Genomic DNA, 24787 nt, shown 5'->3' on the forward strand with positions numbered 1-24787 from the left:
CAAAATAAAACAAATCTGCTCAGGTGAAGTGTCTCAGCCACTGAGATGACTCTACAGTGACAGCATGCTCTGTGAGTTTTGGCCTGTCAGATCAAGCTCAGCAGGAGAAGCAGTTGGGCAGAATGATGTTAACATGTCACATAATGAAGGTGTGTGTGAGGTCTAACTAAGCTTGTGCCGTGTGTAATGCAATGTGATAAAAATGGCTGCTTATCTTCTACCTCCCTTTCCTTCTAGTCATCTCCCTTCAGTCATGAAACACCTGGAAGTATTTTGCTATTTCCTATACGTCAAAATTACTAAAAGAAAAAGTCACTTTAACCAGCTGGCTTCATACAATATGTTTGAAGGCAAATGTGTGTAAAGCTGCTCGAAACTGCTACTGTGTGTGTGTGTGTGTGTGTGTGTGTGTGTGTGTGTGTGTGTGTGTGTGTGTGTGTGCGTGTGTGTGTGCGTAAGACCTACATAGTGTAGACAGTAGTTACAGAACAACTGTTTCCTGTTATGTTTTTGTTTGTGATGGGGGTAGCAGGGAGGCTGATGGTCTCATCTGTTGCACTGCACCTCAACCTTCAGCTTCAGGAGCAGGAATTTCAGGAATGTCTGATGTGTGAGGGAGACAATCTGAACTGTGCTGTTGCCCTTCTTTGGGCAGGAAATCAGGGGGAGAGAGCTGGAGTGGTTACTGTACCTGCTTCAGCTGTGTGTGTGCGTGTGTGTGCGTGTGTGTGTGTGTGTGTGTGTGCGTGTGTGTCTGTGTGTGTCTGTGTGGTTTGAATACAAGTGGACATTGTTCATCCTCAGATAGAAGCGGCTGTGTGTTTTAAATTTGACTATTTTGTCATCTAAAATAAACGTAACGGCTTTTGTGTATCACCTTTCAACTTATCTGCTTGACTTTGGTGAACTTTAGTAGCAGGGTTACTATGGATTTATATACAAAATGTTCACTTCTTGAGTCTGTCTATGGATTTCAAATCCAAAAGAGCAGCAAAAAACAGAGAATTTAGCAGCGTGTCATTTGGTTTGCTTTCATCATCAACAACAACAGAATATTACAGGAAGGAACAAGTGGAATATTGTTTTTACAAGTCTGAAAGGAAAAGTAGTTATTTCCACATATGGAACGCAATTACGTCAAAGTACAATTGAAACTGGCCTGTTTTTAATGTTACTCTTTTAAGCTACTAAGCTGCTATATTTTTCCATTATCAGCGTAAAATTCCTTGAATTTGATTAACTGCACAAACACAGGTAGGACTCAAAGTGGCCTGCAAAGCCACTCTGTTTCATAGGGTTAACGGTCAGGGTTACTAGTAGGCTTAGTTATGTGATTCACAACTAAACTCTACTACTAATTTAAATCCATCATACTTCCTGAGGCTCTTTTCAAGGCTTTACCAATACTTTAAGCAACACCCCACAATGCTCACCAACCAGTCACCTCTCTGCTTTGTTTTAACAAAGGGCTTTTTTTCAGTTTGACCAACTAAACCTAAACTTGTAAAGCTTCAATAAAAATCAAAGGAATTCATACTATCACAGAATTTGTTCAAACAGATGCCAGCTGTCACTCCAGCTGTGGCTTGGCAATGGTCACACTGTGATTTCATCTGTTCCTCTTAACACAAAGCCAATTTAGATTGTATAACATTATAAAAGTTGTTTTTAAAAAAAGGCTGTATTAAGTCAATTTTCACTCGTTCACAACAACATACTCACTTAAGGCAACAACTTCTCCTCCTCTCCTCAGTTTGTTTCTGGCTCCTACCTTTGAATGAAGGCATAGGCCGCGTGAGAAACCATGATCCTTGAAACTTGCTCTGGTCTTGTCTTGCTTTTTCTGCCAGTTGAAAAAATTAGAAATAGAAACTCCTAATCCACCAAGCAATGAACTGCAGTCCAAGCAATCCGATATTCATGGCCTAAACAGGGAACCGGTGACACACAACCGAGCCATTTCACATTTGGCTGCATGCTGGATAATGAATAGTACCAAGTCATCAGTAAAAGACAGAAAGGCAATTCTTAAGCGACCAAATCAAATGTCAGTGGAAGATCACGAGAACTGAGGGCAAGGAACAATCTGGAGGGCAACAACACACTACTACCTTACAGTAGCTAAACATGCACACAATTAGGAAAGTGAATTTTGATACCACCAGTTTTGTTTCAGTGCTGGAAAGGAATCATCTCACTCTTAGGTACATGAGGGCGTGTGAGTCCTGTATTAAGGTCGCTTTGATCAAAAATCTTTCTATCAGTAATTCTCACCTTGCAAAATTAGATTGTACTGTAGCGTTTAAATCTCGGAGAGGACCTCTTAATGAACTACAGCTCACACAAATTTGTTTTGTGTGTTATTTCCAGTCTCCTGAGAGTAGAGAGGGAGTCTCTGTGGTTTATGTTGTTCCCTCTGCTTCTTGGGCTTTTCTAGACAGCTTGAGATATTTAGAATGAGACAGACACATTCCAGTGTGTGTGTGGGTGTGTGTGTGTGGGTGTGGATGTGTGTGTGTGTGTTTATTTCCCCTGTCTACACAGTGTGTGTGTTTCTTCAGAGTAAGAGAGTCACCTGGAGACAGTGTAACAGAAATGGAGGTCTTAGACAGATGCCCTCATCTCATCCTGTTTCCATGTCTCAATCTGGGTGTGTGTGTGTGTGTGTGTGTGTGTGTGTGTGTGTGTGTGTATTTCCTGTGTCCACTGCAACAACAGGGGACAGAATGGTGGATCGAAATACTACCCTGCTCTGGCATTGTTGTTGTGGTCACTTATAGTACATTCTCCGTGGGTCTCTGAGCATTTTATTTACTTATCCTGAATTAGCCTGCAGGGCGCGGCAGGGCCCGCATGTTCTGTCTGAGCTGAGGGTTATGCAGAGTAAATGGAGCAGGGAGAATAGTTTGCACCATGCCAAGCAAAAGCCTTGTGGTCCACGCAGGGACACTGCCATTAGTAACAGCTGGTGAGGGGTTGATTAAAAAGCTAAAGAACATAGGAGGTAAATGATCAACTTTTTGGAAATACGCTCACTTTTTACCTTAGACAAGACTGATACCACTCTCTTGTAGTTAGTTTGGGGTTACTGTAATCTCAGTTGCCAGTTTATTTGATCCGTTTAGCTAAAAGTAACGTGGTTGGCCCTTAGAACAATCCTACCCTGATGATGTTTAGATTAAAGAATTTCTCGACACTGAGTGTGTAGGACTTAGTTTGTGACTAATTTAAAAATTATTACACGTAAGGTGAAGAATATTTACCATTTTATTACAATGCAATTTTCTACTGGGAAACCTTGGATACATGTATGCTGCTGACTTTAACATTTAACACCCCTCTAATTGTTGCTGTACCTCTGGCGACAACAGGGGTACTCGATGCGGTAATGGCACTCCATGTTCCCTAGCAGGACATTTTCCACAGGAGGTGGAACTCTTAGGTATACCCCTTTTCTCATTTCTCAGTTTGCACATCCTCCTTTCCTCTCATCCTCTTCTCATGCCTTACTCCCTCTCATCAGAGATGCAAAGTGAGGAGAGGGAGAGAGAGACACAAGGAGAGAAGAGTTAAAGCAACAGGTGTTTAATTCAATGAAGCATCCTTGCTTTGGAATCTCAGTTTAAAGTGATGTATAATCAGTAGAAAATGGATGGTTGGGTGAACAATAAATGCACCAGGTGCAAGAGAAAGAGCTTGACCCACTAAAGTCCCTAACTACAACCAACAGGACTTAAACATCCCACTCCCACAGGACACCCCCAGAGGACCCAGGTCCATGCGCCACATAATTTTGATGTCATAGCTGTGCAATATAATATTTTATATTACTATAACATCTCTGTTGGTGGGTTTTTTCTTTTCTTTTTCTCTATAAATTCTCTAAATAGCTTTTAGTTATTTTTAGCTAAGTGTATCTTGCATAAACTGGCAGCTGAGTGTAAACATTTCAAGATAACTAAATGTCTCACCTCCGGTCAGATACTAACGCAGATAAAGAGCAATAACAGTACAAGACAAGTCAAATAAGACTAAACAGACATAGAGCTGAAGAATACAGTAATTCCAAACAAACCAATCAAATGAGAGCAGACATGAAGATAGGACTGACTGCTTCTTTCTTGTAAGTTTCAGGTATTCATTTGGAGGGAACCTGCTATTTCAACTTTTAACCCCCCCATCCCCAATCAATGCACTACTAACAGCACTGACATTAAACTTCACAGCACCCCCAAGTTTTAGCCACAAACCTGCCACAGGAATTCAGCCCACAACTTTCTCTAGAGATGGGCGGATTCTTTGTTTCTGTGGAGAGGAGATTTTGTTTCGATGACAATGTGGTTCATTAGAGTTTATGCAGGTTCATTTCTTGCGATGTAGTTTGTTTTGCATCAGTGTGGGATCAGTTTCATGTTATACTTCTCTCGAGAGTCTGAAATCTCTCAAACACCAAACATGGAGATGTTTGTCTGAAGATAGCAGATCCCAGACAGCGTAGCCAGCCACAGGGTTTCTGCTAACCTTCAGGCCACAAAGGTTTCAGACAAATAATCTGAAAAGGAAACTGTCGTAAACCACTTTCCAGCACTTAGATTGAATATACCGGGATTTTAACTGCGGGCCCCAGACAGCGAGAGGAAAGTGAGACTGAAGCTCTGGTTGCAGTCTCTTTTGAAATCTCCTCTCAAAACACAGATGAAATTCTTCTCATAGCTTTTCAAAGGTCCAGAGAAGGAAAACAGGCCCCACCTCATGTAGACCGCACGTGTAGTCCCCGTGTATCATTCACAGAAAAAGGACAAGTGTACAAGAGCCAAATCAGTAATGGAGCATGAAATAGGGCCTTTTCCACTCCGTGATGTCTTGATGTTTAGAAGGTACTCCACCTCTTTTTATTTCTGTTTTCAACTCTGTGCTTCAGCTGTATGCAGTCCAGGAAAATGTGTGGTATTTATACCAGCTCCGCAGCAGGAGATCTAAACAGCAGAAAGCTGAGGACAATACCAGGCCTGGCATAAATAGCCCTGCAGGGAATGGGCCAGGCCCGGCTGGGTCCTGTTTTAAAATACTAAAACTGAGGGAACTTCCACATGTCAAAACAGGAAGTGTGGGTCTGTAGAGTCAGCTTTTCTGCACATAGTCCCAATCCTAGCCCTCCAGTTTCCTGTCTGCGGATTTTACCCCAACCTCCTAACTTCCTGTATTTGAGGATAAGCAGCAGGGGTGCACGTGGTTATATGAAACTGCATCACTTTTCATATATTTCATCGCATCATTCTGCTAACCACTACATCAAAGCATCTAGTTGATATGGAAATATACATAGCTATGTAGACATCTGCTAAGTGCTTAGAGATTAAATGGGATTTTGAACAGCTACAAGTGCCGCTTTCCTCAACTCTGGTCTATCTGAATTCGTGTTTCTGCTCTCTCACTTTACATAAATAAGTTTAAAATGGGGGATTGACACGCATCACTTAGAACTTATTCAGATAATAAGTCCTTTATTAAAGATACATGCAGAAAAACAATACTGGCTAGCTTAAATGACAGCTGTGTTAGCATTAGCTAATTAGCCTAGCTTGCTCTGGTAGTGCTTCATAATGCAACCCTTGACTTCCAGTGTAATCTCCCATCATTTCTAGTGTCATTTTAAACAAACAAGGGAGTAAAATCTGTAGCTGTAGTTTTAACGGTAATAGCAAATTATAGTATAGCATAATTTATACTGTACCAAAAATGTTTAGGTAGTGAAAATATAGAAAAATGCATGTAGATGGTAAATATTGAGAAATGACTTTTGTATCTCATAAAGGGTATTGAGTATAGGTAGTGACATACCAGTGACTATATATTTGGTCACAGGTGGTAAATACACTTTAAGTTTAGAAAAACGTCCAAGTTCTTAAAGTGCTGCTGCAGACAATGTGACATGATCTGAAGCTGCAGAGGTGCCAGCTAAATGATTGTAAAGCTATTGAAAGTTCACGAACGAACGTTGAGCAGCAGGCCTTTAAGAATTGCAAACCAAAATCGTGAAACTTAACCAAACATGACTAATATTTTGGAAAACGAGAGACCAAATTTAAAGGGAAACCGAGTGCTTAACCCAAATAGAGTTAAGGATATTTAGACCTGATCTAAAATGTGGTCAGCCTCAACCGACTTAAACACCCAGAGAACCACCCAGGTAATGGACAGACCTGTGTGACTCAGGTCAGGATTTAGTTCCCTTTAGAATCAAATGGACTTACAAATACCTTTAGTTTGGAGGCAGCAGAGAAGAGAAAAGTGTAACTGCAGCAAAATGTAGCACAAATGACAGTTTATTAGAGAATAATATCCAGTGTTTAACATGTTGGGAAGAACACTTTGTTATTAACCATAAGAACACTGAAATCCAGGGATAGATTATTTGCTAATTATTTGTGCATCATTTCCGGTGTCAGATGGGCAAACAGAAATGATTTTGCAGTGATTAGTATCTCATTACACAGCAACTGTGAGATCCTGGGAGCCTTCCTTTCAGGGCTGGAGGCAGACTGCAGCTGTTGTGAGTTCGGTTTCATGAGGTCTGGACCCAGTCCCAGAGCCTTGTTTTTCATTTTTCATGGTTTCAACATGATGCCCTCCCACCCCCTGCACCCCAGCTATTTTTTTAACATAAAAGAGTAAAAAAAAAAACAGATTGTTATTTTGGTGTTCTTTGCTCTGAGGCTGCAACTAATGGCTTGATAGCGGAAGCTCATTTGTTTGTTTTTAGACATGACCGTCATCCAAGTGCCAAAGTGGGCATTTTTCCTCCTGCCAAGGCTTCATAAAAGCAATTTTTTCCCACTGTCAGCATTATTGGTGCCAGTGCACAAGGCTCACAGCTCGGGTGGAAATTCAAGCTCAGTGGTTTTGGGGTGTAATGACCTCATACCAGGATGCTTTTACACTTTCTAATCACGTTAACTCAGCCACCTGTCACACTCAGTCTCTCTCTCCCTCTCTTTCCTTTTCTTCTTTATCTTAAAATTTTCACATGTCATCATACGCACCTTTCAAGATTTTGAAAATGACAAATACTAGTACATACACATACCAGTAAGTACATGTAAAGAAGGATGTGGTTCACTTGCAGCTAGGTGTAGGGTCTGCAGTCCATGTCTGATCTGTGAATTGTGCTTGTGTTTTGCAGAGGTAAAGGATTACGAGCCGGCGTATGGCTCTAAAGTGCGAGAGCACCCCTGTGTGGAGAGCATGAAGGACAATGTGCTGAGAGACAGAGGGAGGCCTGAGATCCCCGACAGCTGGCTCAGGCACCAGGTGAGAGCGTTAGACTGCAGTACTAGTCAAAATTTTAGATGCAGCTTTCTACAGTGTAGAACATAAGTTACCATGAAAATTAAATAACATAATCAGAGTAAGTTTCATATTTTACATTAGTAAATATGTATCTATTGTCAGGATTTTTTGTACACGTTATAGTATAATTTTATATACTCACAAGTGTACATTTTAAATGTAATTGTATGTTTAACTAATTTATAGAATAATGTATCACCTTTTGTACATTGTACTTGTTTTATTTTATTTATTTTTCTATACTTATTGTTCTTTTTCTTTGGTTTAGTTTAGTTATTTCACCTGTATGAAGGATTCATAACTAATCAGAATAATGGAGTGAAAACAAGCTTAAAAAACTGATTTTTGCAGTAAAAGAGTAAAAGCCAACCTTTGACACTTGAAAACATTTCTCAGCGTAGGCTGTGGCTCGTCTCTTTGCTCTTTAAACAGTTTTGAATTCCACACTTTCCCTATATTCAATCCATCTTTTTGGTAAATCCTAATCATTAATTGCTTTGCTTGTTTGTGTGAAGACAGCAGAGACAGAGAGACATGTTAATGCTGACAGATAGATAAATACCTATCACATGAGTGGAAGATTCAGTTCAGCGCCAAATCACAATAAGAGTTGCCACAAGGATCTTTATATTATAAGGTAGACCCTACAATAATACATACATAACCAACAATCATATGACCCCCTATGAGCAAACACTTAGATGACAGTTGGAAAGAAAAACTCCCTTTTAACAGGAAGAAACCTCAGGCTCAGGGGCGGCCATCTGCTGTGACCGGTTGGGTTGAGAGAAGGAAGACAAGAAAAAAAGAGCATCGCTTTCTAACAAATGTGATGGATTAAAGTTGAAGTACAATAAATACTACAACCTTTTTAGTCACGGCGGTTCCAGGCAGCCTCTTTACTGTCTGTGCTACAGTCAGCCACCTTCAAAATACGGAGACAGGTTCAGTTTTAATAACAGTCCCAGTAGAGGTGCCTCCAACTTTACTCTGCTGCCTGTAAAATGGCAATTAGCTAAACTTTGGTTTAATGTGAAAGCTGCCTTATGCATTTGCAAAATCTAAAACCGACTGAGTTCACTGCTTCTAAATAATGAAAGTGTTGCTTTTAATTTTCTTTTTAACTTCAGTGCTTGTACATTTATAAGCGTTATTCATTTATTAACTCTCAGAACCACTATAACTTGTTTGATTTCATGTGTGAGAAATTTTAAACTAAACTAACCAAGTCTCAGCATTCAGTGAATCTCTTGGGATTATCTCATTTTAATTTCAGTGGTCACTGCATATAAAAACTACATATATAGAATCATCAGTCAAATGTGATTGAGTCTGAGTTTAAGACTGAGTTTGTTTCAAAACAAGAAGCTTTAGTTCGCCTGAAGTTTTACTTCTGCACTCATCTTTGCTTTTGCAGAATTCTTCTAGCACTCTCTCTCTTTTAAAAGGTTTCTATCGGATAACACATGCTCTCTGCCTCCCTCTACAGGGCATGGCAGTGATGTGCGCCACCATTAAGGAATGCTGGGACCACGATCCCGAGGCCCGCCTCACCGCACACTGCATTGCCGAACGCATCTCTGAGCTGGAAGACGAGATGGGCAAGCTGTCCAGCCGGAGCTCCTCGGCGGAGAAGATTGTAGAGGAACTGAAGATCCCAATAGAGGTGGAGATCCCAGAGGAGGAGGTGAAAATTACAGAAATACAAAACATCATAGCTGTGGACTGCTCCATTAGCGACAAGAAGTGAGAAAAATGCCACTTCCTGGGATGGGACTGAGGACTGAACTCTGAATAGTGTCCTGGAGCTCAGCTCTTGTAGGACTTTGAGCCAGGCCGAGTATGAGTCGCAGCGTCATCCATCATTGTAGCCCAGCAAAGATCAACTTTTGGATGCTTTTGGTCTTCGCCACATCTAAGATATAAAACCTCGCCATAATCAGCTGATAGCTACAGAGCCAAAAAAGTTAACTGGAAGCTTCTCGAGATACGCTGAGCGTGGCAAGTCTGACAGGCTTCTCTTCAAGGTCTCTCCATGAGAAACAAACAGGGCAATACATCCTATACCAAAGATATTCAGTGTGCACTTTACCACCAAATAGTTATTACAGATGTTTTTATGTACTCTAACGTGCCTTTTGCCTTAAAGTGCCTTTGTGTGTTCGACTTTGAGCCAAACTGTCAGCAGCGCCTTAACACTAATGATGCTACAGATTCCATCCTCACCAGCAGGAAATTAAAGGAATACGTGTCTGTGCGTGTGTGAATGTATGTGTGTGTTCTCTTTTTCTTTCTACCAAGCTATGCCTTAACATTGTTTGCCAGATAAGCAAGCACGTTGTACACAAAGACATAAACTGTAATATAGATGATAAATCAAAGCTAAAAGGGAAAGTCTTCCTTCTACAGGGCTTATGCAGAGATCAAAAGACTATATAAAGATGTATTTTTTACAACTGTGTATGTTTTCTGTCTGTATCACCAGGAAACTGAGTGTGCCAAAGATCTTTTATCCCGCCTTTCAATAGAATATGTACCATATGTAAGATATTGTAAATCTTTTAAGAATTAAATATATCTGTATGCTGATTCTGTTCACACTGATTTTTTTTCAAAGCAGTTAATTAAAACTGTGTCATGTTTCCTTTTTATGACTGTTTTGCTCACATCTAACATCACCTCTAACTCCAACTGTATCATTAGTTTATGAGACTTCTACATCATCAGTGTCATTTCTCTAGCCATAACAGCCTTATATGTTTTTGTTTGCTTAAGATCAAAACCTGTAAGCAATAAACTAACACAAAAATGTAGCAAAAAACTATAACTCATATATGTAAATTTATATTTAATTTTTTGGGGTCAGAAGTACAATAAATGTAATTTTAGTGGTTTAGGATTTAATGATTTAAAAGTGAAAGCTGCATTTATTCATGTTTGACCAGTTAGAGGCAGCAGAGTGATCCCCACCTCACGAAGTTGCAGTAACTACATTAGTTATCAGCTGACCTATTTAGATACAGAGCTACTTCTCTGTTTGTTTCACTTTCAGCTTGATTTTGTCCTCCACAACTGAGGAAATATCTGCTCTTTAGTTGCTAACTACAAAGGCTGCAAAGCGTTAATAATCATTCCATCTATATTTCTGCGATTAACAATACAAGGATTCTCTTTCATATAATATAAAGAAATCTAATCCACTGCTCGTGGATCAGTATAAACAAATGGATTAACACTGGTATGGGCTCTAGATTTAGACGGGGGAAACCTGTTTGGGTTGCAGACACTTAATGCAATACCATGCTTTCACCAGCATGTAGACATAAACGTAACAAAGTACAAATACTTCATTACTATTAGAATTTTCAGGTAACAACTTTTTATTTTTACTCCACACATTTTATTTTATGATGTGCCAATCTGCACTTAAAAAATGTAGAGATTAAAGAGAAAAAAAATATGTAATTTATGCATCATTTATTCCACGTGGGGCTGAAACGGTCTGGAACATTTTACTAACTTGAGAAACATAACTGAATACACAAGCTGTTACTGTGCAGTCTGATACACAATGTATCTGCTAGCTAATGAACAGGTAGAGAGAGAAAAGAATGGTAGATGAACTGGACTCAGAGATGGACACTACAGGACAGGAGAGGAAAAAGGGAGGCTGTTTTGAAAGGCAAGGACTGCTCACTTCTCATTTGATACAAAGCAAACATTTGCTGCAATAGGCGTAGGCTGCTGGGGGATTCCCATGATGCATTGAGTATTTCTTCTTCACTCACTATATGTTAACAGACCTCTCTGCACTGAATCATATCTGTTATTAATCTCTGTCTCTCTTCCACAGCATGTCTTTTATCCTGTCTTCCTTCTCTCACCCCAACCGGTCGCAGCAGATGGCCCCGCCCCTCCCTGAGCCTGGTTCTGCCAGAGGTTTCTTCCTGTTAAAAGGGAGTTTTTCCTTCCCACTGTCGACAAAGTGCTTGCTCATAGGGGGTCATATGATTGTTGTGTTTTTCTCTGTATGTACTGTATTATTGTAGGGAAAAATTCAAAATGTCCACTATTGGTGGAACTAACACCCAAAAGACACCTTGTCAGGAGCTGAGAGAAAAGCAGTTTTCACACGGAAATGCAGAGTAGGCCCAGTGTTAATCCACTTTTAGCTCTAGTTTTGATCTTCACCACCTCTTATTTGACTCTTTAACTTCTAAATGCTTCACTAGATCCATCTAGTAGAATCTAACTATGTCTGTATGTTTGCTTATTAGAGGCTTTCACTGAAAACAGGTGAAAGAATCAAAGAATTTTGGATGGAAAAACAGCAAAATGTACTTGCCAGAACACAAAATGAATAAACTGAAAGATGCTATCAAGTTCTGCAGAGTTAATTCAAACTAAAGAGCTGTGTGATCATTTCTCTTTCCTTTCATTTACATTTAAACTACTCATTTGATCCATTTTTATTATAAAACATTGGTTAGAGTAAGTAATGGTTCAGGTTCTCTTTTTTTTTTTACATTTGACTTGAATTCAAGCCTCAGAGCTGTAGCTCAAGATCTATTTTGTGATTATTTTAAATAGCATACTCTGATTTGGAGCACAGCTGCTGTTGCTGTTACTGGAACTTTGTTTTTTGTAGTACAAGCCCTCCTTTACTTTTAAATACACAGTTACAGTGACTGAGAGCAGTCGGCAGCTTCCAAGCAGCCTGGAGCTGAGGGTCAGTTGAGCAGACAAGCTCTTTTTAGTGCAAGAGGCTTTTGGGGTCAGTGTGGAAATGGTTTTAGTGGGATGTCAGACACAAAGTGTGTGAGTGTGGTGCAGACATTCCTCTGGTGATTTTATATCAGGAAAAAAAGTAATAACAGGCTTGCGATTCCCATGAACCAGAGAACAGAGGGTACCACATCACAAGTAGTCATATAAACACACGTGCATACATGTTTCTGTCCCTCCAAAGGACCTAGCCCAAACTTCACCCCAACCTTACATTTAAATCTTCTAAATCCCCCCAAATGAAGTCATTTACAGTTTTCTTTTTGCCCCCAATATATTGCTACATAAACAGAATCATACTGAAGCGACAAGTGTACAAAGAAACACACATGTACATGCCTATAAGCATTTGGGTGCACCTGGAAAAATAAAATATTTTAAAATTATAATTTGCATAAAAAAGGAAATTAATCTGTCTTACAGGTCTCTTTACCTTTTGAAAACCTACCAGATTTTAGGCCTTTCTAATTAAAAAAGGGGGTCCTTTTGACCACTTTTGGTCATGAGAAGGCTTCTGTTTGTGCAAAATTGCTGCTCATTGGAGCTCACTGAACTATTCAAGTGTCAGTAACACCTTCCTGCAGCTCCTCTGCAGTCAGGTTAGGTTGCCATGCTTTTCCACGTTGCAGACATGCAGTTTGATCTGGAATTTTATGATCATGATTTTTTTAATGAAATTTCTTACTGATATTTCAGTCGGTGCAAATGTTGACCTGGAAGTACTATGACTAGCCCGCTCCTCCAGAACCATTCCCAATGATAAAGAGTCCTTTGAAAAAGTCAATGAATGGCTACTAATGTAATGAAGCTCTGACACTTTGTAAGTAAAAGCATGGCCAAACTTTTCTGAGAGAAAGAAAAAAAAACAGAGGTACAGTTTTATTTGTTCAAGGTTGGCCAAACTTTTAAATCCAACTGGCCTTCATTCTCTCCTCCCGCACTGTCTTCCCTCTTTCTCCCTGGCTCACTCCTGTTCTTTCCATCTTAAACCTCATGCCACTCTTTGTTGGTGAACTCTTGGCATCCCCGTCTCTCATCAGAGGCAAACATTCTGCGTCCAGAATTAATTCTTTTCCATTCTTTTACAGGCTTCTGTAGTAATCCAGGGTTTTGTGCGTTTCCCAGAAGCCCAACTATGCCTTCCTGTTGTGCTCAAATCACCAGACTGGATCAGTCGCCTTCAGATCATTTCCAGGCGTGATGCACCTGCGTGGCACAGACTTTAGTGATAACAGCTTCAAGAGTCCACCTTATATTAAAATTATAAACTAATGTGGGCACATCCACATTACAGATTTATTTCTTCCCTCAGGATATAATCACTGAAACAATTACTATGTTATTATTGTACTGCAGTCTGCAGCAGAGCAAATCCTTTCTTCCTTGAGATGCTTTAGTTTTCTTCACGGCTTGTTTAGTGAACATGTCTGCCCTCTGTTGGACAAAAAGTGGTTTCTGGTTAATAGCATTAAAGCATTAATACAGTGCTAACAAAAAGTGCTGCATCAGCATTTTGTCAGTAACTATTGTTAAAGGAGGTGTCTGCCTCTACTTTCCACTATCAAATGTATGGCTATCACCTTTTTGACCAAGTAACTAATAATTTGTGGATTGTTTTGTCAGAAGGCCGAAAGGCCGAAGTAAAAAGGCACACCCAAACACAGACTGAACAGATGGGAAGTTTCACAGGAATGCAAGGTTTATTGAATCTTTTCTTCCAAAGCCTTAATCACAGCGGCAGGAGAGGGACTAGAGCCACTGGTGAGATGTTTACTGAAACAGAGGGAGATGTAAATTAAGTTTCACAAAGACACTGAAGGAAGTGAGAGTGGAAATGACAAGTGTGCACTTCACTTTGTTCAGGAGAGATGTGGAGTTTGGAGGGGGAAGGGGAGGGTCCAGAGGTTGAGGTGTCCAAACAGAGAAGCATCCAGGAAAGGAATTCCTTCGGCAGGTGTTTGCTGGAGTAGAGATGCAGGCAGGTGAGTGAGACGGGGAAGCTCTGAGAGCAAGTGAGCAGGTGAGTGTTTCAGCAGCCATCGATGTTGCAGGAATGGCCAGAGGGACAGTAATCTGAGGAGTTGTTGAAATGTAGGAAAATGCGTCCTTAGGCATGGAGACTGTAGCACAGGGAGGCAGTATGTTAACATTTGGAAAAATCAAAATTGAACTCATACATGGAAGTAGATTTATCACCAAGAGTAGACAATCTGGCAATGAGTGGACGTCCACACTGGCCTTAAATGCAGGACCACTGACTGCTGCCAGTGGCTTGCAGGTGAGGCAGGGCAGACTGCACCCAAGACGGGCAAGGCTAAGGTGCAGGAGCATAACACTTCCCTGGACCGTGACATGTTTGCAGCACATATAAATAAGTTTAGGTAAGGTATATTAAAGCAAATGTTCACAGTACTCATAAACTCATAAATCAATTATACACTACATTTGCAAAACTAAGCAGACATGGGGCCATAACAAAGGTAGGTGAACAATGTTGGGATGATTACTCAAAAAGTAATGTATTACACACTGATAATATAAACCTTAGACTACAGTCCCACACACCAACACAAATCTTTGTCCTACTTAGGACACATATAATTTCTCTGTACCATTTACATATGAACACTACTGTAGGAACTTGAAGAGGAAAAAATTAAAGGCTACATTGCTACAACCCTGACTGCTCATCACTGCCTTAACATTAGTTTCGGTTCTTGGCTAGCTTTGTGTTCGCATCTGTCTGTGCAGATGCTTCCTGAGAGCGGAAGTTTTGTTATCAGTATAATGCAGCTGTTTCTGTTCTAAGTGCAGTTTCCAGTTTGCCATCACAATCATCACAAAAATAATTTCCATATTCATATTTTCTACCTCCTACAACGTTTCTGAGAGTACACCAAGTCGTTTCCAAGCAGGAATGTATTTTCATATAATCAAAATGTAGCAGGAGCAAAAAGTGGTTGATGGCTTGAGTTCTTATTCACCACCTGAAGGTCTTTCATGAAGAGGTAATAATGATCATCTAGACCAGGCAGAAAATCTGTTTCAGGCCAATTATCAGGCCATGTTTCTCTTTCTTTCATGCTTTCTTCAGCCTCAGTGGCAAGCTCGGCACTCCTCTCTTCCTTCCACAGCCTCTTGTGCTCCTCTTTAAGCTCATTGTAAGTGTGGTTAAAGGTGTGGAAGATAGATGTGGAAGGGAAAGACAGGATGAGGATCCCTGCTAAGATGATGATAAGCGCCCCCACTTGGCCGGGGATGCTGTGTGGCACCATGTCTCCATACCCAACGGTGGTCACGGAGATGATGGACCACCAGTATGATGCTGGGATGCTGCTGAACTTTAGCTGGGGGGTTCTAGCAGCATTTGGAGCCAGCTCACTTTCAGCAAGGTGGACCAGTGGAGAAAAGAGGGCCACGGCGACGCAGATGAAGAGCAGCAGCAGGCCAAAGTCAGTCACACTCCTCTGCATGGTCAGCCCCAGAGTCTGCAGACCCATAGAGTGACGGGCCAGCTTCATCACATACATAATACGTAGGGCCCTCATCACGCGCAGGATTAGACCCAGTTTATCTAGAGTGCTCTTCCCTGCACCAGCAACAATATTATGCGCTGTTTCGTCCTTAAACTCCAGAAACAGGGAAATATAGTAGGGCAAGATGGCAGCTACATCAGTGATGTTGAGTGGTCCCTGAATGAACTCCAGCTTGCTCTGTGCATGGAAAAATCGCACCAGAAACTCCAAGGTGAACCAAGCCACGCAAACCGACTCTACCAAGAACATGTTTTGGCACTTTTGAGAGCATTCACCCTGCAAGAGTAACAAAAGACAAAAGACCATGGGTAAGTTTAATTGATCTAAATGTTAAAGTACACAATTTAATAATTATCTTGAAAACTGATAACCAACATCGGTGCAAAACACTAGTTTAGTACCTTTCTTCCACCAAGGTTATGATGATGGTTGTGCTAATATGTAGCCAGTTTTCCCTTTGAAAACCAGACCTCATTTTGACAGGTTTGACAGCTAACTATTACATAGTGTTGGTCAAGGTAATTTCCATCTGTAAAAAAAAATTGCCACAAAATTGCTGATGTCACTGGTTCCAACTGTGGGCCGAGCAATTTTGTGGTGCCATGCATGTGGCAGATTGCAGCTATCAACTCATTTTTTGACTACCTTCTAGCAACAAATAAATACATGAGCAACTAAACAAGGATAAAACAAAAATCTTATAAATACTGTAAGAAACTACAGAATCTAATTCTTAGGAGCAAATCTAAAGTTCCACACATGGTTCAACTTAGAAACATAACGAAAGTACAGTAAGTACATTAAGCCCCTAACCCTGACTGATCAAAGAGGGCTAATTGAATTTATTTACCATCTCTCTAATGGTTGTTCCAAATTTTAAAGTCACATTAAATTGACTGGTGGTTAAATAGCACTTTTCTACTCTGACTGACCAATCACAGCACTTTTTACTCTAAGCCTCATTCACCCAATCATAAGCACCATCACGGTCTGATGGATGCACTGGGGCGATAGGTTCAGTTTCTTGCTCTCGGATACTTTGACATGCTGGCTGGGGAAGACAGAGTGAACCACCAACATCCCAATTTGTAGACAATCCACACTATGTCCTGAGCCACAGCTGCCTCCACATTAAGACATTTTCCCTTAAAATAATTTTCCCTTTAAATAGTAAAAAAAACTTGTCTCGATGTTCCTGAGCACCATCTGTTCTGATCTGGATTCTGATCTGATTTGGATATCCAACACAAACATTTCCAATTCCATTGATTTAAATACTAATAATATTTTATTTTATAACAGTTATATTTCAAAGTAGAAGATTTAGGTTTAATTTCATTGCTTATATTTTTCATGCACCCAGAGGGTTCATTTGCCTCAAACACATTCAAACACATCATTTTTTTTAGTCATAACTAAAAACAGAATGTGTTTGAGCCAGGTTGTGCACACCATTGCTTTGGTTGGTACATACCATAGATTCTTGCTGCTGCTGGTCTGGCATGGTGCTGATGCACAGGCTGACTACAGTGACCACAACCATCATAACAGACATGAAAGCAAACACTTTGCCCGCAAAACCAGAGTGAGGGTTCTCCACTGCTTCACCCAGCTTGTGGAAGAGGCTTCCCTGCTCTGCATTCGCTCTCATCGTTCTTCTCCTCTCCCTCCACTCTTCCTCCTTGCGCTGGTGCTGCACCACCTCATCCACAGAGCACATCATGCGGTGGTAGCAGCAGGGCGCCATCTGTCCTACATCGATTCCCCAGTACAGCAGCTCAGTATGCAGAGCTATATTGCAGACATCCTGCAGCACGCGGAGCTTCCCACGGCCCAGGAAGTTGAAGATCACCTGAAAGGCTAAAGGGTCTCGATCGAAGAAGAATTCATGCCGCAAGGAGTCGTAGTCATCACAAAACTCTGCTATCTCTCTCAGGGTGATGCAGGAGCGCAGGTGACTCAGGCGACTCTGGGGGAAATCTTCCAAAGTACTCCAGGGAAAAGCATACCGGATACCCCCCACATTGATGAGGGCCCGCAAGGAAGGATCCACAAACCAAGAGGCATCACATCCAGGGAGCAGCTGACCCCGCTGGAAGTACAAGCCTTTGACTACAGTGTTCTCTGTGTCTATGAAGAGGTGGTTGTAACTCTCATCACTGCTAAAGGAATGGTCATCAAAGCCAGCACCGATGATAGCCATGGTGGTGCGTGGGTATTTGGCTGAAGAGCTGGACTGTAGTTATGGTAAAGCCTGAAAGGTCGATTAGATTAAAAAATTAATACATGGTGATAGATGAGTGGCCTACCTTGTTATATTTGATGTATATTACACATCATACACTCCAGTGCAAATCCCCTTTTTTCTGACTCTTTTGAATCTGGTTTTAAAAAACTGGAATCCACTGAAACTGCTCTTTTAGAGGTCTACAATGATCTTCTAATGGCACCTGATGTAGGAAATTGTTCTGCACTCATACCTGTCTTTGATACTATTGATTACTATTCGAGATTTCGGCTTGTATCTTTGAATAATCAGTAGATTCATTGTCCTCCTTTTCTTCTAGATCAGGTGTTGGGAACTTCAGGCCTCGAGGGCCGGTGTCCTGCAGGTTTTAGATGTCACTCTGGGTCAACACACCTAAATCAAATGACTAGTTCATTACCAGGCCTCTGGAGAACTTCAAGACATGTTGAGGAGGTAATTTAGCCATTTAAATCAGCTGTGATGGATCAAGGACACATCGAAAACCTGTAGGACACCGGCCTTTGAGACCTGGAGTTCCCCCACCCCTGCTCAAGGATATTTTGTTTGTGTGTAAATCTTCTCTTAGTCTGCTTGTTTAACCTCCACAAGGTTCAACCCTGGGTCCACTGTTATTCTCATTTTACATGCTTCCTTTAGCAGGTATCATTTAATATTTTTCTGGCGTTTTTTAGCATTTCTGTGATGATGACATTCAACTGTATGTGCCTTTTAAGCCTCACCAGCTGCATAGCCTATCCACCCTAGTTGACTGTTTATCCCGAACCGGTGAGGTTTCACGTTTCTGTTTCTTTTAAATTGTGATCTATACTCTACTCCTCTGAAATATTAATGCTTTTGTGTTATTGCACCTATTATAGCAGATAAATCTCAGCCATGTCTCCAAGCAATGCAAAATGCTACAGTCAGACTCTTAACAGACTCTAGCAGGCAAGCTCACATTTTATTCTTCTTATTGACTCCCAGTTTATTTTAGATTTATTTAAGACAAGCTCCAGATTATATGACTCAACCTCTTGTTAACACAATGCTGTTTGCTGTCTTCGCTCACAAGCTCAAAATCTGTTAGCTGTCCCTCATAAGACTGAAGACCAGGGGAGACAGGGAAGCTTTTCAGTCTGTGGCTCCAAGGCTTTGGAACAGTTTAGCTCCATTTAACTGAATCTGTACAGTTGTTGGGAAAACAGTCCAAACCTTTTCAGGTTAATCAGGTTAATCTGCTCTTTTTTTATTCAGGGGTTTTTTTTTTATTCTGTTTTTACATGGTTATCTTTGGGTATAAATTGTTGCACACAGCTTTTATATCTGTGAAAAGTGCTATAAATATAAGCTTTGCTTTCCTTCCTTTTTGTGAATCACTAAACCACACTTTAACCCAACTGTGGTCACCATTTCACAGTCACAGTTTTAGCTCATTGTTTTGATCTTGGCCAAACATAAATGCATCCTGATTTGAAATATTTTTATTTCTGTTATTTTCTTTTCTCTTTTTGAGTTTGAGTTTGATATTTTTGATGTAGCTGGTAATCATTCATTCTTACATCAGACACACAATAGTGGTGACAGACATTCAGTAGCAAAGTCAGACATTTGTTTTTGTTTTTTTCATAGGAGTGGCCGGAGTGAGACCATTACTCACTTAAACTTTACATCTTGAAAACAGTCCAAGAAGGTGTGACTCCCATATAGAAATCTACTACAAGGATCATACACACTGTAAAAAAAAAATCCTAAAAAAAACAGTAATATTCCGGCAGCTGGGGCGCCAAAATAATACCAGAAAATAACAGAAAATAACTTTCTCATAAAAATAAGGTTATTTTCAGTAATGACAATACAGTTTGTTGCCCTAATTTTACATGGGATTTTGCCTTTTTCAAGTGCTTTTAAACATTAAATTAGGAACATTTTAATGTGATTAAACAATGAAATTACCTATAAACAAGGTCGATGAATGCGGCAATATGAATAATAATACTTAAATGTACAGAAATATACAGTTAACAGTTGGTTTAAATAATAATGGATTGCATTTATATAGCGCTTTTCGAGACCCTCAAAGCGCTTTACAATTCCACTATTCATTCACTCTCACATTCACACACCGGTGGAGGCAAGCTACAGTTGTAGCCACAGCTGCTCTGGGATAGACTGACAGAAGCGAGGCTGCCATATCGCACCATCACCCTCTGGCCATCACCAGTAGGTGAAGTGTCTTGCCCAAGGACACAACGACCAAGACTGTCCGAGCCGGGGCTCGAACCGGCAACCTTCTGATTATCTGAACTGCCAACTCTTGAGCCACGATCGCCCTAAATAACATTATTTGATGTAAAAAAAAGTTTATAAGAATCATTTTCTATATTTTTCCATAGCATTACATTTGAATTTAACAGTTCAATCTTTCAAATAACGGACAAATATTTGTGAAATTATGATACATTTGTGAATGTATTTTAACAATCTCTAAATATGCACATGTACAGACAAATATATTTAAAAAACAAGAAAATTATGTTTTATTACATTTACAGTGATTTTACATTATTTTACATTTGAAATGTAGAATCACAGTCTATTTATTTAAATTTAATGATATTCTAAAAAAAACAGTACAAAACTGTAAAATACACAGTAAAAATACTTTTATATTACAATTATTTTTTTTTTACAGTGCACTAATTTCAAATTTCATTATGTGGACAGTTTTTGTTATAGCTCATATGATAACAGTCATTCAAATAGGTGGTTTTGTTGTTTAAATGGCAGTAAATAAATTATTTTTTAGAAAATCTGATAGAAAATAGCTTTTACTGGGCATAACCAGTTCTAAGAATGTGTAGCATGGCCACTATTGACCTCTCTTTGGCTCTGTGCTTGCAATTATTTTCACTACTTAAATATCTTTGAAACATTTGGGGGGGTTTTCTCACATGACCACAATTTGCTTAACCAACACCTCTAGCAATAGCACAATTTGTTTTCTGGTAAATCCGCCACTTTAGTCATGAAAGGATACGTAACTCACCTTAAATCCGTGTTGTGTGATACCAATCCACTCAAAATGCCTCTAAATATTCCAAATATTGCTCCTGACTCTGAAACAACAATGTCCAGTTCCAGCAGGGAAATCTGTCATTAATTCTTACACGTCTCAAGTGTAAGAGAAGCTCAAACCCAGAATGAACAAAGCCATCCCAGATGATCCATCTGTTTATCTTTTCCTCCCTCTCTCTCTCCTCTCAATGGTCCACCCTTTGGGTGACTAATGCATGACCCTGTAATCAGTCTGAACATAATCAGGACTCTTTGAGTCTGATCCAAACATCATCCATTAACTTCTGTCACACTGCATCTCTAAGCTTTGGGCTTAAATGTTGAAATGCTGACTCATCTACAGGAAGTGGGATTAATGAGATATATCAAGAGGATATAAAAAGAATAAAGAGCCAAACATGCATTAAGTGTCATCATTGTACCAACTGTAGTCAGATTGTGCAGTTCGAGTTCATGCTGTATACATCTGTGTATGGCATGAGTATGCACAACAGAACTCATCATTTACAGATACATACAGTTGGAGAAATAAGTATTTGATCCACTGTTGAATTTGTAAGTCTGCTTAGTTACAAAGAAATGAACACTCTCGGATTTTTATGGTGGATTAACTTTAATGGAGGGAGATAAACCAAAATTCCACAAAAAAACTAAAGTTATGAATGGAGTATTTGATCCCTTAGCCAGATTTCTGGCTAAGGGGATCAAGCAGATTGGCTGTGTCCTAAGGTGGTATGTCAGGGACAAGACTGCAGACTACACGAGGCTGAAATGAGCTACAAGACGGTCAGCAAGAAGCTGACCGTCGAGAAGGTAACAACTGTTGAGGCAGTTATTTAGAAATGGAAGAAGCATCAGTCGCCCTCTGTCTAGAACTCCATTTAAGGTCTTGCCTCATGGATAAATGATGAAAGCACTGATTCTCATATAGCACTTTACTACACTTCTGGAGCACTCAAACAGCTTTCTATCACATACATTCATATTTCATATTTCCGTAATGGATTGAAATCTTGCTGATCCACAAGCGACAATTTCAGAGAAAGTTTCATCCCACTGCAACAGTCAAACCTGCAGCTACAGTTTATCCAAGCTGCATCCTCTGCATCAGAAATGCATTACTTCTAGAATCCACTTGAGGCTGAAAGAGGACATGTTCATGGATTCCAAAACTTTAAATGTCCAACAGAACTAAGCAGAACCAAGAGTATTTGCAGCCTCATACAGAAATAGCCATTTTCCTCTTTAAACAAATGTACAGTGGGTGAAATTTAATCACTTATTTAAGCTTCATCATGGCTTAATTTTAGGAACATAACCACACTGATTGACAGGTGGATGCCAGCTGTAGCCAGCAGTTGTCTTTTAGGCTTTAACTATATTATTTTGTGACACTTATGATGATGGTGCATTTCAGCACATTTTCAAATGGATTATGTAACAGACAGAAAGGTTTAATAAAAAATAGCAACTTTTCAAGAGATTTGTGCTCCAGGTTAAGTGAATAAAATTCTACCCTTTTATCTGTCTATTTCTTAGCATAATTATCAAGTAGCTGTGCTTTTGTGATGCACCCAGATCTGTGGATACACCTCGTTATCCAAGATTGCCATTGAAACCTAGCGCTCCACCCTCTTACTCAAAGCTTGTCACCTGTGGCTCTAAATATCAACATGGCAGTGATCAAACACTAAAACCTTAAAATGCATTCCACCAGAGTCAATTAAAGGAGACAAGTTCAAATTCCTATTTATCCCACTGCACAGCAGAGGGAGCTGACAGGATAATCCTGTAGGAGTAAGCTGAACTAAACAACTAAAATAATTATTAACACTAGCTTCTAGACAAAAAAATGGCAACGTTTAAATATGAACTTTGTGTTGGATGCTGTTAGCCCCTAGCTTACTTGGGTCTGTGTAAAAGTGGTAGTCTAGAGAGTGGTTTCACAGTGGCTAGTTCATGAGTCTGTCTCGGTGAGCTGACCCCATTACCTGTCTAGCTGCAATGGCACAGGCTTGTCTACTCATATTGTATTTACATGAGGTTAAGTGTTCTTCTGTCTTTAGCTAATAATTTCTTTTTTGTGCAGCAAAACCTTCCTTAAAAGAAATGCACTGTCAATTTTGGGGGGGTGATCTGTTGGAGAAACAACACATTTCCCACGAGGAAGAATCATGAGTTGGTTTCTTTTTATGACTCTGCCTTAAATCTTGTGGAGGTGCTGTTACTGATTTATTGCTTACTGGCTTGTTGGCTGTCAGTGAATGACAATAACAGATTTAGTTACCTTTTCAATTCTTATGTACCATAAAAAATGTAGATAAAAATTATAAAATTATATCATTACACATATAAGCTGCAGTCATAATTCTAAGTAAAAGCAAGGAAGCATTAACACCTTCATGATGTGCAAGTAATAACAGAAAGTAGCAATAAACATAATGTGCATACATACAAGATACCCATAAGACACTTTTGATACAAAGAAAACAGAAACAAATGTGAAGCAACTTTAATAAAGATATGAAGAAGAAGCGCAAAGGGGTGCAAGGAGACACAGAAAGAGAAAAAGATGATGGAAAACATCCAAAAAGGCCCAAAAAGAAAATTTCCAAGACAGACAATCAACTGTGAAGAGAAAAGAAGGTCACAAGGACCTTAAAGTAAATAGTGCAAAGTTTTCATCTGTTTTTCATTGCTTTTTCACTAAAATGTTCAGAGGAATCATAACATGTGAAACCACAAGAGGATATGCATAATGAAGACGAAGACCAGTGCAAAACAAAAAAAGCTGAAAAATAGATGAGACTGCAGGCAACAAAGTAGCAAAACAACTGTGGACGCTTTTTAACAGGATCAATGTGTTTGGAAAAAAAAAACTAAAATGCATTTTACATTTTTTGCATGGGCTCCCAGGACTATAATTAGTAGTTAATGATAAATCAATTCAAAACCTTGTCTCTGGATTCCTTTAAGGGATATTGATGCCACTTGTTTCTTATCTTATCTCTAAGATGAAGGCTCCAGTTTCTCAGAAGCCCCTCCTTCTCTCTAGGAAGGAAATAAATCAGTAGCAGAGGATTCAGGATGGTTGTGGGTCTGCAGCAGCATAAACCTGTTACAGTGCTGTACTAAAGCTGCAGGGCTTTATTGCTCCAGTGCTCCACGTTGCATGTAGGTTCAATACTGGGTAAGGGTTACAAACTGTATGAACTTTATCATTCTTTAATGATTTTTTTTTTTTTCGAATCAGCTGTCTGATAAAGGTGAGAGGTTAAGGGAAAAAACTGCTGCTGGACTTTTGCTATGCATGGATCCAACTCTATGTATGCCCAGCAGGATATAATGCTAAGTAACAGACTAATAAAATACTAGAATGCTGCTCACCAAAACTCCCATTAAAAATGATCCAAAAGGCGCCAACGCCACAAACATGGTGGAGACGTCCACATCAGTGACTTGATTTAGAAGGAATGAAACACTATAGATTACAACTGCCTGTGCTGGAACGCCTGTCAATCAAAGGAGCCGCACCCTTAACTGAAAGCCTTATCAGTATAACTCTGTGATGATTTCTTTTCACCCACCATACAGTTTCTATGAAGGAGAGGTTATCCATACAGGATACGTTACCATGCTGTAAACGTGCTGTTTAATGCTGTAAAGTTGGCCATCGTGCAAGTCCACAGGGACTGACTCAGTGGAGCAATCCTCAAGTGGCAGCTTGAGGAAGTGCAGTTTTTGGCTTCATTTGTCAACCCAGCTGAAGCAAATGCATTCTGTAACTGTCATT

The 24787-nt window shown here is 39.9% G+C and overlaps 2 protein-coding genes across 3 annotated transcripts in view; one reads left to right on the top strand and one right to left on the bottom strand.

Annotated features, from left to right (window-relative positions):
- The window catches only part of tgfbr2b (transforming growth factor beta receptor 2b), a 41803-nt gene extending 31809 nt beyond the window's left edge, over window positions 1-9994 (top strand). Inside the window, exons 9-10 of one of the 2 annotated variants that reach the window (XM_003453878.5) lie at window positions 7184-7311; window positions 8840-9994. In XM_003453878.5, the coding sequence (XP_003453926.1) occupies window positions 7184-7311; window positions 8840-9100 (389 nt within the window). In that variant the 3' untranslated portion in view covers window positions 9101-9994. 2 annotated transcript variants of the gene reach the window in all.
- Window positions 9995-13832: 3838 nt separating this feature from the next.
- On the bottom strand, window positions 13833-18311 carry LOC100712308 (potassium voltage-gated channel subfamily G member 4). Its single transcript, XM_019364336.2, has 5 exons — window positions 18152-18311; window positions 17146-17925; window positions 15123-15947; window positions 13990-14255; window positions 13833-13908 (listed from the first exon to the last, which is right to left on the bottom strand). Exons 2-4 carry the CDS (start codon window positions 17872-17874, stop codon window positions 13995-13997), a joined length of 1815 nt encoding a protein of 604 aa, XP_019219881.1. The 5' UTR covers window positions 17875-17925; window positions 18152-18311; the 3' UTR covers window positions 13833-13908; window positions 13990-13994.
- Window positions 18312-24787: the final 6476 nt, after the last annotated feature.

Source organism: Oreochromis niloticus, linkage group LG11, assembly GCF_001858045.2.
Source record: "Oreochromis niloticus isolate F11D_XX linkage group LG11, O_niloticus_UMD_NMBU, whole genome shotgun sequence".
Classification (NCBI taxonomy): domain Eukaryota; kingdom Metazoa; phylum Chordata; class Actinopteri; order Cichliformes; family Cichlidae; genus Oreochromis; species Oreochromis niloticus.

Excerpts from the sequence above, each read along its gene's own strand:
- LOC100712308 (XM_019364336.2), bottom strand. The coding sequence starts at position 17,874 with ATGGCTATCATCGGTGCTGGCTTTGATGACCATTCCTTTAGCAGTGAT. Across the intron at positions 15,948-17,145 it reads AGCAGCAGCAAGAATCTATG|GGTGAATGCTCTCAAAAGTG; the intron begins GTATGTACCAAC and ends TTACTCTTGCAG. Across the intron at positions 14,256-15,122 it reads TCTTCATGAAAGACCTTCAG|TCTCCATGCCTAAGGACGCA; the intron begins GTGGTGAATAAG and ends CCTGTGCTACAG.